The 20624-nt window shown below is 26.9% G+C and overlaps 1 protein-coding gene across 2 annotated transcripts in view; it reads left to right on the forward strand.

The window, feature by feature from the left end:
• LOC106787459 overlaps positions 1-20624 on the forward strand; it is a 66557-nt gene that overhangs the window by 37091 nt on the left and 8842 nt on the right. For both annotated transcript variants that reach the window (XM_014749813.1, XM_014749814.1), the window contains exons 3-8: positions 8180-8335; positions 16590-16779; positions 18808-18872; positions 19144-19308; positions 19817-19986; positions 20245-20436. In XM_014749813.1, coding sequence (XP_014605299.1) covers positions 8180-8335; positions 16590-16779; positions 18808-18872; positions 19144-19308; positions 19817-19986; positions 20245-20436 — 938 coding nt within the window. The remainder of the gene's footprint in view (positions 1-8179; positions 8336-16589; positions 16780-18807; positions 18873-19143; positions 19309-19816; positions 19987-20244; positions 20437-20624) is intronic.

A 20624-nucleotide genomic window follows, 5' to 3' on the forward strand; every position in this document is an offset into this window, starting at 1 on the left:
ATTAATTATTTTTTCATTCACAATAAATAAACATTTATATATATATAATCAGGTTTTTATTGCACAACTTACAAAGTTTTTTACAATGTCTTATTATTACAACACTTATATATTTATATTTATCTCACAACTTTTGGTTCATACTACTTTACTTATATTTAACTCACAACTTTTGATTCCTGCTCAACTCACCCCTCCGCTATGAATGTTTATCAACATCAAACTATCAACATTTATATATTTCACGATTAAATAATTAATTTTGTATAAATAACAACTCTTTATATAATCGAAGTGTCTTTCACTATATATTGAATTCTTCTTTAAATATTAATAAATATTGCAGAGAAGTTATAAAATATCATTATTCTTATGCACGAATTAAATATTCTCCGTCATGTATGTTTATATTTGTATATCTGTCTCTCTATTTTTCTCTGTCTCCCTTGGTAGTTTCCAATGCAAGACTCGATTCACGCTCGGGTGCAACAATTTCAATGCAAATATCGTTACGTTGCACGAATGCAAAATCCGACCAACGGAGTCGGGATATTTGCTACATCTCCCGTTGCTACTCTCTCTCTCTCTCTTTCTCTCTCTTTCTTTGTTATACGTTTAGGGAAGGAAGAAAAATTGAAGGGGAAGATTGTGTCAAGTGACAAAGTTCAAGCATATGTTTGTTCTCTATCAAATCTATTGAGCCAATAAGAATAAATTTCGAATTTTTATCATATATCAAAAATCTACATATTAACAATTATCAATGAATAAAATAGAGAAATAAATAATAGTTAATTTACGTTTCCATCACAAATGATTATATATCTATTGGATATTTATCTGATGGTTGAATTAGTTTTCGTTGTTTTTTTTTCAATCAAAATCAATTTTTATTCTAAAAGAATGTCCTTTATTGTCCTATATATATGATATATAATATATCTTAAATGTATTGTCCTTTATCGTCAGTCAACATTCGATGCAAAAAGGACTTCCATTTTTATCTTTGAAGTAGCATTTCACAAATGGTTAAACGTTTCACAATGTTTTTTTTCCCTGAATTCATATGGGACCCAGTTTTCTACCTTCTAGGTCATTTCCATTGCTTTTAAACGTTTGCTAACGGTTGACTTATCGACATTTAGTGTTTCCGATAACTCTTGGATACGTTTGACATGAATATTTTTCTAACGATACCTTCAATTCTTTATATTCAAATATTTTCGGCTGACCAGGGCATTCTTTGTTATTTATTTAAAAAATCGTTTAAATCAATCTCTGCAATTTGCTTCAGACAGAGCATGTTTCTTATAAACCTAAACTAGCAAACAATGACTTTGCATATTGAAATAGCTTTATTAATAAACAACGAGAATGAATTCAATAATCGAATAATAATATCAATAATATAATTATTATATTTCATATCTACATTTGAATATTAGTCTGTTATTCTAACTATAAATATTTTCTCGTGGTTAACAATGAAGTTAATTAAATTACAATTGCACTTGTATTCCATAAGGGTTAAAAATTAACATATACATACAATTAATGCATAGATAATTGTTTTTTAATTGTTATATTATATATGTTAATGAAAATTCAGGTAAAGATAATCTTTAAAATGACGGGGTTAATAATGTAATATAGAATAAGATAGAATTTGAGATAAGTAATATTCCTGCGAATGAGATTATTTTCCTTTCTTTTCTTACTTCTTCTCCCTTTTTCTCTCTCTTTCTCTTTCACTCCTGTGTGACATAAAAGTTTAATTAGTCTATTCTAGCTAAGGTTTAGTTTGCCGAGAAGTCACCTTTTTCTTTTTTTTTCTTTATCAAGCTTGTTCATCGACGCTTTAAAAAGATATCAAAAAATAATCCTACAAGATCGTAATTTCACAATTACTTATTTATTTCTCACTGTATACAAAAATATAAAAATATCTATTATATATATTATAAAAATTACATATATATTTTTTTATTATATAGAAATATTAACCCTTTGAATTGGATTTGTTTGAAACAAGTCGTCAGAGGTTTATTCGTATTTTATTTTTAGGAAAACTTGTGCACAATCAAATTTATTGTTTTATTTATATTTTTCAGAATGTTTTGAATCGAGTAATAAATAAATAAATATAAATAATAAAGAAATCTATTGTAATAACTGAGATCATTATTTTGTCCACGTTAAAAAGATAATAAATGAATTCAAAGTATAATATTCATTCATTATAAATAAAATTGTTGAATTGATTTTGTTAACTTTTATTTATAGATTGATATTTGTTGATTTAATGTTTACATAAGTTTTCTTTTTATTATAATATAATTAAGAAAATAATAATTCGGTCTCTTTAAAGAATTAAATAATTTATCTTGTGCATTTATACGCGTACAAAAATAAAGATAAAAAAAAAAGGGGAAACAAGAAGAAAATAAAACAATAAAGGTTCAATGTTCTTTCTGATATTCATGAATTGACTTTGTATTAAGTTAGTATAAATCGTTGCTCATACTGACCGTTTCAATATACCAAGAAGCAAAAGCGAATTGAGGTAAGAAGGAAAACTTGAAGGAGAGGAGGGTCCCTTTATTCCACATTTTTCTACTTACACAAGTACATATATACATAGTTAAATACATACATAGATATATACATATATACACGTATACACGTATGAAGAAAATCGACGTTAGCAAAAGGAAATGGAGTCCGTGTTAAACCACGTGTATGCTCGAGGCGATATAATGCGTTTGAAAGTTGCGCTTCTCTATACAAAGCATGTACGTGAACGTTTGTATGTAATTGAGTATATAAATAGCTCGATATATTGTAACCAACACAGAAAGTCACGAAAAGCTACATCAAAGAGCAAAGTCTTGAAGATATACGTGCAGTAGCTTGGAACGATAAACTTCAAAAAGAACTTTTTACTTCTTTCTCCATTTTCTTCCATTTTTACTTCAACAAATTTTTCTCCCCTAGTTACATTCATCGATAAAGAACGATCAATTCTTTCTTATATTTTTAATATATATATATATATTTTTTTCTTTTAACTTATTATATATATATATATGAAAAGAAATTCGATTTAATCGACTATGATTCGGGGGGGGACAATGTTTCTTCGTATTTCAATGCAAAACTAATAAATAAAACAAGTTTTTCCCCCATATTTTCTGTATCCTGTCTTCTTCAAATAGTTTATAATTGTTTTGTAATATTATGTTTCGTTTCTTATCGATATCATAATTGCTAATGCGCCGGTTTTACTCAGATTTTGATACACGCACTGATACTGCGTCATGTATTTATCTTTTGTAGTTGGTTTTTTTTTTAATTCTCTTTTTTTCCAAGCCCCAACTTTTAAAGTAAATTAATTATGCATCCACATATAAAGTATATAACTCATATTTTACAATAAAATTTCTAAGAAACTTGTTATTTCAACTATAAGAGAACATTTGTCGTGGGAATACATATACAAAGATATATAAGTATTGACATTTAAATTGATAATAAAATTCCTAGAAAATTTGTTACTTCAGAAGTAACGTTCGTTCATAAAACTGCCCTTCGTTTAAATAGCTTAAAAAGACAATGTAAAAGAAGAGTAACATCCTATTACACGTTATGACAGGTTATCACTGATTCAGAAGGACATCTGCTCGACAATTCCAGCGGATATTTTACGCAAGGTTAAAATGAATAGTTCCTGAACGACTCTTCTTCTTTGTTCATATCAGCTGGTTCTAACAACTCACGGAAATGACACTTCCTTTTACTTCATATCTTTCTATGTAGATATATATTGTATATATATACGCATATTCTCTCTTAGGTGTATGCTTGATATATGCAAGTTAGAAGAATATGATATTTCAAAGAATTTTCATTAAAAGATAAGAATACTGTTATTATTTTATTTTTCGTCAGTATTCACATACAAAAATTTATTCTCAATACTAATTAATAATTGTTATTAAATAAAACCAATTATTAAGCCTTATATCCGTTGTCCGAATATTACAATAATCGAAGTGATTTTCCTATAAGTTCAAAATCAATTCAACATATTTATTAATTCTTCTCAAGTGTTATATAAATTTTTAATTATTTTTTTTCTCTGCATTTTTAAGGGCAGATTTTTTTTTTTTTCATTTTTCTTGAAATAAAATGAGAAAGTTAATATTATAGTAGGAGTAAACGACCTAACTACGTTGGATCATTAATTCCCTAGCCGATTACTAAAGTCAAACAATGTGGGCACGATTAGTAACATGGATAGGTGATACGTTTGAAAAAAACAATGATCATGTGATAATGACTCCAGAGAAACGGTAAAAAGATACGACCTCTTTGTTAGTTTGGATAGCTGTGGGGGGGGGGAAAGGTGTTCGTAGAAAAGTGACTAAAACTTGTAAAAGGGAGAGTAAAAAGATACAGTTGATTGTTTTAAATTGACAGTGGGGATACGAATACTCTTGGGATGTTGTGTTCTATGTGGAAATTATAAAAATAAGTTGTATCAAAGGATTTTTTATGGAAAGATATAAACTTAATTTTTATCATTGTTTCCAAAATATTTATATACATATATTATTATTCAAATATATATTATATTTATATTTATATAAGATATGCACTTATCTATTTAGAAGAAGTGAAATAAATTGTAAATTAAATGAATTCATAGATTGTATCGTTTAATTGAATGCAAAAACAACTAAACGGATTCAACCCTCCGTTGTTTGTTATGGAAGAACAGTAAAAGATAAGTATAAAATACAAGTGAGAATACAAAGAGACCATAGTATGCCGTAACCTTGACACTATCGTGAGAATTGAGATTATAGTTCTCGTACGCGCGTTTCTCGCATACATGTACGTTTCGTCGCATATGCGTTCTGTTTCTTCTATCGTCAGAGACTTCTTTATTAAAAATATTACAATCATCTTCGCAAACGACAAGAAATTTTGCAGATTTTACGATCCGTAAAAGTTATACACTAAACAAAATATATCTTTTCTATTAATAAGTAACTTGGATGTGTATACAAGTTTTGTATTTCAAATTCGATCTTTTGCAAATGAAAATTTGATCCATTTTGCAAATCAAAGTCTCAAGCTTCCAACGTTATTTTGATTATCGAATATTTAAGATATTAAAAAAAGTTTTGCATTTCAAATGTAACTTTTTTTGTTGGAATTAAAAGCATCTACTTTTTGCAAATCAAGAAATTTTATCGATGCTTTTTATTTTGATTATTGGCAATTTAGTGTATTATAAAGAAGTCTTTGTATTACAAATTGAACGTTTTGCAAATGAAATTCAATCTTTAATAAATGAAATTAAATTTTATGATATAATTTATAAAAATAATGAAACAAAAGAAAAAGAACAAAATGAAATTATAAAATTTGCAATTTTTTCTTCACATTTATAAAAGTATTTATTGAAATATATGTAATATGAAATGTTCTGTTAGAATTATTCGTAATATTGATTAATGAATTAGCATAGAATTTGATTAACAATGCAAGCACCAGATGCGTGAATATTTGTGGCGACACGAGTGTTTACTCAAACATTTTCTGTCATTATTTTCACTGTTGGTATCCTGGCGCGGTTGTTTCGTTGTCGATGACAGGATGTCCAATTGTAAAGTTCGCATGAAAGAACCACTTTTTTTCTACTGTAAAAACTGATTTCATAAAGAGTAATGTCACCGTTGAAATGCCATTGCGGGAAACGAAGAAAACACGTGTCCGTACGTACGTATATATGTAAATATATATACTCATATATACATGTCTCTATATACACACTTATATACATATATATTTTCTCTCTCTCTCTCTCTCTTTTCTTTTCTATCTTTTTCCTTCTCTCTTCATTTTGCCGCAACCGAGATGAAACTTTACGAACGCGGTAGACTTTTTATCGTTGGGATACATGAAAAAACAGGAAAAGTTTTATAAAACTAGCAAACAACTTGTTCCGCTTTACATTACTTCCATTTTGGTTGGTTTGAGCATTAATATTTTATTCCAACTTTAATGAGAGATATAAATGCATAAATAATATGAAGTATTTTATATATGCAAAGAACGAATCGTTTTCAACGATACTGTTCAATATTTCCGATCATATTAGTTTCATAAACAAATTTCAATAATTAAATTTGCTTACTTTTAAGAACGAAATGTAATATCTTGTTATAATAACTGTTTTCACATACGAAACATTTTGATAGAATTTAGTTTCATTTATTATTTTAACGTTAAATTCCAACTCTAATGAGGTATATTAATGTTGAAATAATAATAATAATAATAATAAAGTATTTTTATATATATTTAAATATATATTTTCAATTATGTCGGTCTTGTGTATTATATCAAATTTGTTTAATTTTGCAAAAGAAATGTAATATTTGTGGCACCTTTTTCATAGATAATTCCGTTATCGAATATAGAAATTATAACAAATTTATTTTAACGGATTTTGATATTTAACATCTAATAAGAGTTATAGAGAATATTAAGATTAATCCAACGAGTATCTACATTTTATCCCTTCATCGATATTTTATCGAGTTCCGGCGCTTTGAAGTTAAACGAATTTTGTAAACGTAATAATTGAATCAATTTACTTGTAAATATCTGTCAACTAATGAATTTATTAATCAATTGTTTTTCTTCTTTTATATATTTTATTTATTAATTTAATTTTTATTGTATTTTCAAAGGTATAATAATTTATGTGCTTTAGTTTTTGTGCTTTAAATAGTCGAATATTTTGTATTATTTTTTTATAAAATTGATATGATAAAAATATTTAAATATATAATATAAAAGTAAGGAAAACACAGGAGAAGATAGATTTATCTCAAATGAAAAAAATTCCAACGGAGTTTCAAACGCGGTAATAATTGCAATTTAAAACCGAACAGAAAATTTCTTTGTAAACATTTTCCAATACTGCTAATAATTGTTTTCATTTTATTGAAGGAATTATTTCATTGTTTTATATCATTTATTACCACGTTGATCGTTCTATGGGGTTTTTGATAACGCGTTTTTTCGTTCCATTTTATAAATTTAATTTAAAACGTTTTATTAAAATAAAATTTCTATGTGATAACATTTTTAAAATTACAAATTTATTCTCTTCAATTTTACAAAATCCTGGCAATGGAAAAAACACACAAAAAAATGAAATTATCTATTATATTTTATCAACAAGAGAAATTACTTGCAACGACACAAAAACAAACATTAATAAAAGTACAATACCGCCGATATATTGATTTTTACAAAATGGGTTTTCCAATCGATGTGTTAACAAATACAATAAATATCACGTATTTCTTTTAATTTCTTGTATTTACCGTTCACACAATGATTTGATTTTGATGGAAAAAATAAGATGAGGAAAAAAATAAGAATTTTCGTTTTTCGCGGAATGTGTTTCTTCATAAAGAATTTATAGAATTGTAGGATGTGGTTGACCTCTCGCGATAGATTTTGTCCCTCTCCTCACCCCCTTCTCCATTCCCTCCTATTCCCCCATCCCTCCGTGGTATTGACTACCTCTCCCCGCCTCTTTACCACCCCTTCCCCATTCCATTTCCTATCCATGAGATACGATGTGCAGGTCACGAAAGAGGAACGCTGAGAATATCGAAAACGATTCTTGCATTGGTGGTGAGCCAAGAATAGATTACAGCGTGAGAGTGGACATTGAAAGAGTCTGTACCACGAAGAAAGCCCAATGGTATCGTACATTTTCTTCGAATTTTCGATTTATCTTTTTTACGTTCATTTTTCCCCATTTATTTTCTTCTTGATTTTTCTTAATACAATCGAAGAAAATTTAAATGAGACGCGAACAGAAAATCCATATACGTATACTACTCTAGCCAAATGTGTTAGATAAATATAATCATTTTTGTCCTTTCATTGTGGTAAATATATTTTTATATTTAAAATTCCAAATTCAAGATATTTTTTTAAATGATTGAATATATAAATTTAATTTGTCAATTATTTTTCACTTTGTTATACGACAATAAGTATTCATCAGTGTTATTATTACTTTCAATTGGACGATGCATTTTTCAAATCGTATAATAATCATTTGTTTATGTTTTTTTTCTTTCAGGATATCGATCATGCAGATATATTAACAGTCGGCTTTGAAGTGGATGGCATCAAACGTGTGTTAGATCTCCGATTAAATACCGATCTGATACCAGTCGGTTATCAACAACGTTATCAGCATCGTGGCACGTACAAAGTCCATACACCGTCGAGGGTGGTGAGTTGAATATTTTATTAACGAATTCTCTGAAAATTGATCGATAAGAATTAGAACTTTCTAAGTTGGAATCGCATTCAATGATTAATAATCATTGATTATAATAATATTCTTGTCAGTTATTCAATATGAGATCTTCTTCAAATTTTAATATTTTCCTTTGATTCTTAATTGAAACATTTTTGTTGCGATTACGATACTGATTAATCATTTGGAGAATACAAAAACATATATTATTCAATACAAATAATAGAAAAATTGTAGATTAATCAGTTTAAGTTTATAAGTAGGGTAGAAAAGCCTTAGATGAGAACCTCATATATTTGAAATTAATGTTAGGATTGCGTTTTATACAGAGACAGTGTTAGTAGTAACGAATGTTTAGTAATTAATTTAATAGGAAACATGTCTTTTGTTTTTCTGTAAAAAAGAAACATCAACAAAACAACAATGCTATTAAATAGACTAGTATTTTAAATGAAGTTTTGTGTTTTAAATGAAGATAGTGTTGTTAATTGTAGTAGTAATAGTGCTGGTTATGTTAAGTAATTGGGTTAGTAAAATTGTTGTTTTTTGTTTTTCCTATAAAATTACTCTAAGAGAGCAACAATTCTATTAGAGTAATTACTAACTCGATAAAAATGTCAAACGGGTAACATTTTTTGTTATGGATGTTGCGAGTATTACACGAACGGATACAACACAGAATTTGATTTTAAACAAAAATATTTGGATGATATTTAACAGTTTCATAAAGATTTAGAAATCATCGTTCTCGGTAACGAGTTTAATCGAAATAGTACAATGGGTGGTACAGATATAACAAGTAAAATGTGATTAACGATATTACTTTTCCATACAAGACAATAATTATGATATATCCTTTTCCCATTGATCTATAAATAAAATGTTTAATTCAAATAATAGATCCCCAAGTGTAAAATCAATATTAGATTAAACCACTCACGAATTTTGTCTATTTCCGTCTCTCTTCTTATTTATAATTCAGTTAAAATCAGAAATTGGATTTTGTCATCGATATTCGTATATGCAAATACTTTTCGATTATTTCTTCTGAGACAGGTATCTATGGCGTCAGTTAAAATCGATCGAGATGACTCAGACCACTTTGTTTGCAATTTTCTGTCTGGTATAGAACAGTACGATTCGTTCTCCGATTGGTCGATATTGTCACCGATGTAGTCACGATGGTATTGCTCGTAACGCACGTTGAAAAGGGTGCCCTCGTGCTGCTTGGAACTTCCGCTTTATAATTCAACGAGATAGAGAAGGTCGATGCTGTTTGACGTTCGTCATCCGTCGTTATATTCAAATCCCATTTGTCTTTACAAATTTTTCATTACTTACCAATTATATTTTCTATTTGAAGTTTTTTTTATTAACGAACGCTCATTATTTAATTTCAAAAATTCAATTAAGAAGTGAAATTTAGATCTGAAAAATTGTTTTCCAAAATATTATATTTTATTTTATTTATTTATATATTCCGTCCCTTTTGGGTTTGGAGGGCTTCCGATACAATTTCCCTTTTTACAAAAATTCAACAAACAATTATTATATATTCTATCTCAATACATTTAAACTTTAAAAACAAAACTGAAACTAAAACTAATTTTTCTTTTTTTTTTTTTCAAAAATATTATATTTACGATAAGTGTAGTAGAATATAATGTTCGATTGGTATCGAATAAGTTATAGAAAAATATAAACTTTTACATTAACTTTTATGTTTCTTACATTAATATAATTATGTATAATTTACTTACTAAAGTATTGTGTGTAGTTATATTATATTAATATAAACATACAATCCTATATTCCGTATGTATACGATGAAAATAATGGGAACTATTTCGAAGAATAATAGATGTATGATTACTTTATAAATAAATACCAAATTTGTTAAAAGAGCACTGAATTAATTGTTACACATTTAATAAATATTACTTTATATTATTATAATACTTTCCAAAAATTTCTTAAAATGTCTCGGAGTTATATTTTTCTTAAAGCAAGTAACATTTCAACGTATACTTGATTAGAATATCTTGCCAGATTCGTCAGAGTAATAAAAGCGAACTGTTACTCTCTGATACGATAAGATATTAGTGAAACTTTCAACAACAATATTAAAACCATTATTTATCAAGATTAGATGTTATATGAACACTCGGTCAGAGTAATGACAATCAAATCATTTTCATTTGTCCTAATTGCAAAAGAAATTTTCTATCAAAATAAGCGTCTTATCAAATATTTGTGATATTTTCTCACATATAATTAATCCTTGTTCGATAAAATTATCCATATTGATTGAACATCATTACAAGTATAGTTCTACAGGATATTATTGTTTATGTATTTGGAAATATTCAATTAGTGATATTAATATCGACTCATCCTATCGAATTAAATTAAGACGACAGTAAGAACTATTATACTTATTCCGATTTGTAATATTTTAATTATTTACGATAGTAATCAAATACCTTGAGATTTACATAAAAGCAAAATTAAACATTTATAAAGTGAAGTGTTTTAATATATGAATTAATTCGCATTAAAGAATTTCACATTTATTGTAAAATGTTTTCGAAGATGAATCTGGAATTATGCGATGTGCTGGACAAAATCTGGGAGTATTTTATTAATGGCTACGATGTTAATGATACTGTAAGGAATATGATGTTGTTGGGCTTGTATGAGTTTGTTGACGTATGTCGTGTGACAGTTGAGTATTGTTTTAATCATTTCGATGAATTTCCACATTATTGTGAAAATAATTCAATAAGACACCTTAATGCACCTCATATACATTATCATCTTTTAAGTGCATTATTAAATGATCATCAATCTTGGAAGATGTATCAGTTTACGGATGCTTTAAAACTTCCAAACTCAATTATTATTCGCTATATCGTACGTCTTGGTTACATCTATTCTCACGAAAAGGCAAAATGGATTAAGTTACAGGTTATGGATTGAAGTATTGTCAACGCTAATTGAAGGAAAAACAAATTCCTTAATCAGATTTCCATGTGATGTTTGAATTTTAATTAAAACAAACAAAAATATTTTTTATCAGATTTGTTGCTGTGGATAAGATTTTTTTTACTTGAATTTAGAAACTTGTTTACCACGACAAAGTAGACACCAGTATAAAATAATTTTAATCTTTTAGGAGAACAATTTTCTAAAGTAAAAAATAAAAAAGAAAAAAAGGATTTTAATATTTCAATATTTGTTGCATCATTAATATTAAAATGTAAATGATTCTCTGCGTATGAGAAATGTATTTCAATTCAAAGAATGTACACGAAAATGTGTGAAATTGTTCTCCTTCGTCAAAATATTTTTATATAAAAAAGAAACTCAACGTACTGATTTTTATTAGTAATTTTATTATACTATAGTATATATATATATATATACATATATATTATATTTGTAGAAATTGTAATATATAAAATAATTATAATATAAATTGTTGTCCGGAAGAATTATCTATGCTGGTTGAACATTTAACAAAATCCGCTGTTATCGATAGAATCATATAATTTTACGGAATATTATTGTTTATGTATTTTGAAAAATTCAGTTAATGATATTAACAATCGACTTGTCCTATTGAATTAAATTAAGACAACAGTAACAACTATTATATTTATTCCGATTTGTAATATTTTAGTCATCTACAATCGTAACCAAATACGTTAAGATATACATAAAAGCATTAAAAATTCAAAATTAAATATTCATACAGTGAAGTATTTTTTGATATTTAGATTTAAAATTCATTCGCATATTAAAGAGTTTTATAATTGTTGTAAAATAGCTTCTAATATGAATACGGAATTATACGAAACGCTGGAAAAAATCTGGGACTGTTATAATAATAACTTAACTATCGATAATACTGTAGAATATATTATGTCGTTGAGATCATTTGAGTTTATTGACATATGTATTGCGGCAGTTGAGTTTTGGTTTGATGAATTTGATTCATTTTTTCCTTATTATAATAATTGTGGTTCACTCAGATACCTTGGACCCAATAATCATTTTCATTATTTAGATACATTATTACAAAATAAACCATTTTGGAAGATTTATCACTTTATGGATGCTTTAAAACTTTCTTACTTAGATGTTAAACATAATATACTACATCTTGGATACATCTATTCCAGCGACGAGAACAAATGGATTAGGTTTTAATAAAGAGAAAACAAATTCCTTAATCGGATTTCTATGTGTGATTTAAATTTTAAATAAAACAAAAATAGTTTTTTGAGAGATTAGTTATTAAGGATAAGAACTATTTACTTGAATTAAAAAAATTGTTTACCACGACAAAGTAGTCACTACTATAATAGATAATTTTTACCTCTTAAGAGACCAATTTTCTTTAATGGAAATACTTTTAATTTTTATTCAATTTATTGTATCTTTAATGTTAAAATGTAAATAAGATTCTCTGCGAAAACGAGAAATTTATTTAAATTCAAAAAATATGCACGAAAATATGTGAAATTGTTCTTTTCCATCAATACAATTTTTAGATGAAAAAGGAACTAAACGTACTGATTTTTGTCAGTAATTGTACTATAATATATGTATATATATATATTTATAAAAATTGTAATATAAATCTTGTAGGCAAGTTTAAAATACCCAGCATATTAAAAAAAATGCAATTTATATTTTACTTTTTTTGACCAAAATATAAGAAAAAAGGTTCGTTTTAGTCAGCTCTATTACTATCTCATACTTTAAATATCGCTACGAAATAATTTGTGTGTATTATAGGATTATTAATAAAAAGTAATATTCTTAATTCTGACGAACAAATATTTATGAATATTGTTATATTTTTAATTGTCCAATCATTATAGTATAACGTAGACAATATCTTACATAAGATGTATTATTGGACAAATGTTTGGAATAGTGAAAATAAAATGTAAATTACTGCAAATTAGATAAAGGGCGTTAACGCTATTAATTTTCTTAAGATACCTATACTCGATTAGAATATTTTATCATAACATCAAAGTAATAAAAGTGAATTGTTATTCTCCGATACGTAAGATATTAGTGAAACTTGAAAGCAATAATATTAAAACCATTGTTTATCAACAGATATTATACAACAGATATATTAGATATTGTATAAACAGTCGGTCAGAGTAAGGACAATCAAATCATTTTGATTTGTCTAATCAACAAAAGAAATTTTCTTTCAAAAAAAGAAACATATTAGATTTTGATGTTATTTTCTCTTACGTATAATTTGAACGAATCGTATAGTTTCATGGAATATTATTGTTTATGTATTGGGAACAATTCAGTTAGTGATATTAATATCAACTCGTCCAATCAAATTAAATTAAGACAACAGTACGAACTATCATACTTAGTCCAATTTGTAATATTTCTGTCATCTACGATAGCAACCAAATACGTTGAGATTTACATAAAAGCAAAATTAAACATTTATATAATAAAGTATTTCAATATTTGGATTAACGATTAATTCGCATTAAAGAGTTTCACACTTTTTGTAAAATACTATAGAACATGAATCCAGAATTTTACGTATTGATGTCAATATTGTGGGAATTTTTTAAAAAAAAAAAGAGTGTTTCAGATACTGCTAGTGAAATTCAGACTATGAACATTTTTAATTATTCTGATGTTGTATGTTATCCGACAGTTCAGTATTGGTTTGAGGAATTCAGAATATATACTGCTTATTACGAGACACATATTCCGAATCAATCGATTCATAAAGATATAGTTATGGCATTTTTAAAGAACTTAGTAGAAAACAATCCATCATGGCCGATTCGTTACTTGGCGGATGCTTTAAGAGAGTATGAGAATAAAACAATCAAATATCTGAAACGTCTTAACGTCTTTGTATAAATCCAATATTAACTAAATGTTATAATGAGTAAAAAAACAAACTAATTCTTCAATCGGATTTTGATATGTAATTGAAATATTCAACGAAACATGAAATATATTTCTTGGAGAGATTAACTATTATGGGTAATATATCTTTATTTCAATTAAGAACATTTGTTATCTCAACGGAACAGCCAGTACTATAATAAATAATTTTAATCTCTTGATAGATCAATTTATTATGGTGTAATAGAAAGAATTGAACTTATTTTATATTTATTGTTTTATTAATGTGCTTGCAGAGTATGTTGCATATTAAATTTTTGCCAGCATCCTTAAAAGACTTCTTTTATTTTGTTATCATAATTTGGGGAATTTTTAAAGAATATTTATAAAAAAAAAAAATCTAGATAAACAATTATTTTTGAAATGTATAATTCGGACTTTGTAAATAAATTTTTTAATTTATGTTAAATAAATTTGATGTATTGACTTTTTACAAAGACCCAAACAAATGTAATGTTAATGCAGTTTAGGACAAAATGATGCTGTGATGAAATTTCGATTACTTAATTCCAATTAACATACATGCATTTATTATAAATATTATAGTAAAACTTTTAAATACATTTTTGTTTTTACGAACTATGTAGATATACACGTGGGCTTTAACAGGTATCGAAACATTATTAATTTCTAATTTTTTTATTTTCATTTATTTTCGTGCATAAAAATAAAAACGAATAAAAATACTTGTAGAAAAAATTTTTATTCAAATTCGACATTACTTTTTATCCCACGTCAAATCGAATATCGGAATAGTTTAAAATTCACTTTGATTTTGAAAAATTCATAAATAATCGAATGTACTATGTAATATTTATAATCGTAAAATAACGATAAAAAAAATATGAATACGAATTTATATGTGTTTGCAATGGCAAAGAGAGAGAGAGAGAGAGAGAGAGAGAGAGAGAGAGAGAGAGAGAGAGAGAGAGAGAGAGAGAGAGAGAGAGATGATGATGACGATGATTCGAACCATCCGAGGCTTATNAGAGAGAGAGAGAGAGAGAGAGAGAGAGAGAGAGAGAGAGAGAGAGAGAAAGAAAGAAAGAGATAAAGAGAGAATGTTAACTGGGGAATACGATTTAATTAATTCAATTGCGTATAGTATGAAATCAATGAACGCAACGGACTATAGCGTACTCATTCGCGTTTTGATGATATTACATGCACGATATTTATTCATTCGAAACTTTAGATATAATTAAATTTTTTTTGTATGTAATTTTTATTGAGTAAATAAAACAATAGATTAGATTATAAAAGAAAATAGTGTGAGAGTAATTGGAATATATTCGTAGATTTATGACGATTGTTTAATAGGTCAGTGTTTTTAAACAAAAATATTTTCTAATCAATGTTTTAAATAAATGGTCAATATATTTATAATAAAATATAAATATGTGTAATGTATAAGTTGTCGCTTTGCTATAATTAATATTTCGTTTTTTTTTTATTCTTCTTCTTTCTTTTACGGGTTCGAATCACTTTTCTAATAACACTTTCTCACATTTATTCAATACAATCAAAGATCGTGTCTTTTTACCGCCTCTTTGAAGTCAGCAGTACGCGGTTTTTTGTCTTTTGTTTTTCCGGGTGGGTTACTCCATTCATGTTACTAACCGTGCTCGTATTGTTTGACAATAGTGATCGATTGAGAATTAGTAATCCATTAACTTATACCAATTAATATAAATAATGTCAATATTTTAAATATATAGTATAAAAGATGTTAAAAATATTGATCAAATAAATAAAAATGTAGATGTATAATAAAATAAATTTTAAATATAAAGAGCAGATGGTAATATAATACAATAACGTAAAAAATTTCTAACATTTGATTATTATGACGAATAACAGAGAGCAAAAGAGAAGTGTAAAACTTTTTACAGGTGTAATATTACGTTACTAGAAAATCAATTATATAATAATAACCATTGAAATAGGATATTCATTGAGAAAGTTGAACAAAACGATAGAGAAATGGCTGATGTTACAATTTCAAACAAATATCGAGTAATTTAAATTTAATCCTCCTTGATAAATAATCATTTTTAATTTGTAACTTACAATTATAACTCTTGTTAAAAAAAATTTATCTTTTTTCAAAAGACACATACAAACGTACAAACATACACTGACAAGAAATGGGTATATACTCATACCGACGTACTAAAATATTATTCGTTAATATTCATTTTAATATTTGATTTTAATTAAAATTCATGAATTTTAAATCTAATCATAATATTTTCAGGAACTCTGTCACTATCAAGGTAGCGTACGTGATGTTCCTGGATCATGGGTAGCCTTGTCCACTTGTAATGGCTTACATGGTGTCATCTTCGACGGTGAAAATCTTCATCATATTCAACCAGAAAAAGATACCTTGGACTCTAAACACTATCTCTATAAACAAGATGACCTCGTTGCGAATAAGACTTGTGGTAAATTGTACATTCTACAATATTATAGTCCTAGTTTCTCTGTGATAATGATTGAAAACGGTTAGAAATGTAATTCTCTATCACTTCAACCTGCAGTACTAATGATGTCAACACACATTTGTTATTTTGTATATATATTCATAAAAAATTCTTTTTTATGTTTATTAATATTCATCAAACTTTTGTCTATATTTGTGTTCATTTCGTTTTCACCGATGTTGTTGATTCATTAATAAAATTTATAGAGATTATATATATATAGTTGTAATTTATTATAGATAGAATAATTAATTATGTTGAATTAACATATTACTCTACTTAAGAACGAAACTATAGTTTATATTCAAAATCATATCAAATAATAATAATCGACCTACTAGTTCTGACGATAACGCATTGCCTCGTAAAGCCAGACCTGCATTTCCGTTAGAAAGTTTCCGTTCATCGTTGCCCGAAGCTAATTAAACGGCATAACTTTAAAGAGAAAAATAAAGAAAGATATATAGACGGACAGACAGACAGAAAGAAAGAGAGAGAGAGAGAGAGAGAGAGAGAGAGAGAGAGAGAAAGAAAGACAGGTTAAAAGAACGAATATTATTTGATTGATTGATTGATTGATTGGCAAACTGAGAAAAAAATAAAAACAAAAAAACTACAGACAGACAAATAGAGGTAGATTAGTTAAAAAAAAAAAAGAGAAGGGKGGGGATGACAATGGGAAAGTAAATTGTGAGATAAATAAAAAAAAAAGAAATAGATGATCGTTGAAAAATAAATTATTAAAAAATCAACGAACAAATAAATAAAATAAAATGAAGAATAATTAATATTTAATTACTTATATTTTTGTAGATAGATGAATAAATAAATACAAAAAAAAAATGAAGTTTATAAAATTAAAAGTACAGATACAAATGCTACGAATAATATAGACAGACACAAGCTGAGGAAAGAAAAATAGAGAAAGAAGGATTAAAAAAAAAAACAATAGAAAATGACGGATAAAGAGATATGAACGAAGAAAAATATGATTAATAATATTTTTCTATAATAAATTGTATTTTTTTTTTTTGTTATTTAAGGAAACAGAAACGAACAGATTACTTCGACTCATTTAATTTTTAAATTCTTCTAATGTTTTATTTTCAATATTATTATTTGTCTGAAGAGAAATTTAAATAACAAAGAGTATTTCTACCAAGCTACTTTATTATGAAAAGTACATCAAATTGTAAAATAAATAGTTATCTTTGCTTCATGTCATAATATAAATGAACAAATTACTCATACGTTTAATAAGCAAACTTCGAAATACATTAAACGGATAAATTAAAGATAAATTATTAAAAAAAACATAACTCTCTTATTAATAATTTCTATTTCTATGTGAGAGAAAGATACAAGAATAAAAACAAGAGCAAGAAAAGAAAATGAAAAAAGAAAAAAATATAGATAGTCGAACAAAAAAAAACGATATATGTGAGAAAAAAAACACAATATCAAAAAAAAAAGAAAAAGGGAAGCAGAAAAAGAATTCAAAAGGATGGATAAATGACCAAAGATAGTAAAACGTATAATTATTACATAATAATTTCTATTTATACATCATTATTGAATCCTTGAACAGCTTTATTGTCAAGGTAGAATAATAATCGATCGTTTGAACTTCTTTCAACTTAAGAAGAAGAAGAAGAAGAAGAAGAAGAATTACACGACTCCCTTAGGAGCACCATATTCCTCTAGAAACGATGTCCTTGCAAGATCCACACGATGCACGCTCCTTTTGTGGACAGAAGAAGCGTGCTTGGAAACGACAAGAAATACTGGTTTCTCCTTAACTGTTTTAACGAATGTGGGAGCAAGATTTTGTCCTGATCGTTTAGCTTTAGCTCTTTGTCCTTAAATTCCTAGGAAAAATTTTCTCGAGGATCCTATCCTTGGAAAATAACTTTTTATCTATTTATTTAGTTTTTCTTTTTTTTTTCCTCATTTTTATCTTTTATTTCAACCCCATTTCGTTCGTTGCAGGTTACGAAGGAACACCGCACAACGTTCTTGACAGTCACCGTAGTGAAGCTAAAAGGTTGTCAAGGGTAAGTAATGACAATTGTTTAAAAGACTACTTTAGTTTTATATTTCTTGTTATAAAATCTGATTCATAATTTAATTATCTAAATTCCTTACTGACTTGAAGTCGTATTCTTATATATAATATATAATATAATATAATATAATATAAGAGGCCCATAAATACATTTTTTCTTCTAATATTTAAATGATCGAAGGATTTGTGTGTCAAATTATTCCAAAGGATTTAAGAAACTAGAACGTCTTAATGATCATTAATTATTTTCACGTTTGCAGCATAAAAGAGCAGCCGAATCGATCAGGGGTCCTTACAATGCTAACAGACAATCGCGTTACATCGAGCTGGTTTTAGTAATCGATAAGAAAGGATATATAGCACTTGATGAGAAATTGAACAAAGTTTATCATCACTGCAAGAATATCGCCAATATCGTTAATGCTGTTAGTATATATTTATATCTTATATTTATGCATTTACGATAGATTATATTATATTTAAATGGATTGCGTTTTTTTCGAATCACGACATAGATTAAATATCAATAAAAAATATTGGTTATTTCTTAAACAACTAGAGAAATGGTTTGCAATATTTTGATTAAATTTGATATTCATGGATATTATTGAGTACGATATGTTCAATAAAATGTTTTTTAATCGATGCTTAAAATAAATATCTAAGTTTGTATTTATAATAAAGATATCAATAACCGTAATGCAATCCACCCCAGTATCATAAATATTGACTATTTATTTAAAATACTTGCTATATTTAATAATATGTTCCCTGTCATAGAAATAAACGTATAGAAATAAACGTGAAAAATAAATCAGCAATTTGTGTTAAAAGTCGAAGGTAAAAATCATGATTGTCATGATTTTTATAGCAATTATTATTATGATTATAATTCGAATATAACGATTGCATGTGTGTGCTTTTTTTTTGTAGCTTTTTATGCCACTTAATATATTTGTCGCATTGGTGGGCGTTCAAGTGTGGACTGATGCCGATGAAATAGCTCTATCTCCAAACGGTGACAACACGCTTTCGAATTTTTTACGATATCGTAGAGAAAAATTAGTACATGATATGCCCAATGACAATGCTCAATTATTAACGTGAGTATAGAAAAAAATATATAATAATCATAATTTTATATAACCCGCTCATATTCGTAAAAATAATTTGGAAAATTAATTATTCGTAAAAACGATGAATAAAATCATATTTTTTATTAATTAACAATGAATGCATGTACATTTAGAATATTTTCGTCTAATTTTATGCGAATTCATTTTTCATAGAAGATATGCACATTCAATTAATTTATTAATTAATTCGTAAGAATTTTGACGATTTGTATTTTACGATCGCAGGCGAATACGATTCGAAGGTGGTGTAGTTGGAAAAGCATTGAAAGGACCGATATGTACTTACGAATTTTCTGGTGGTGTCTCCTTCGATCACTCGAATGTAGTAGGGCTGGTAGCCGCCACGGTAGCCCATGAAATGGGCCATAACTTTGGTATGGAACATGATACTGCTGATTGCGAATGCCCGGAAGACAAGTAAGTGACGTTGTAAGTTGATACCCAAGGGTGGGCAATTTCTTCGATAATAAAAGCCGCGTTAAATATTTTTCATACATTATTAAATATTCAATGATTGCCCACCGTTAGTTTTAAAAATCTTTAACCTTTAATTAGTATAATTTAATTGAATAATTCGAATACATGCAGGCGTATTTGTTTTTTTT

This window comes from Polistes canadensis, unplaced genomic scaffold, assembly GCF_001313835.1.
Source record: "Polistes canadensis isolate GaletaPanama2010 unplaced genomic scaffold, ASM131383v1 scaffold_101, whole genome shotgun sequence".
Lineage (NCBI taxonomy): Eukaryota > Metazoa > Arthropoda > Insecta > Hymenoptera > Vespidae > Polistes > Polistes canadensis.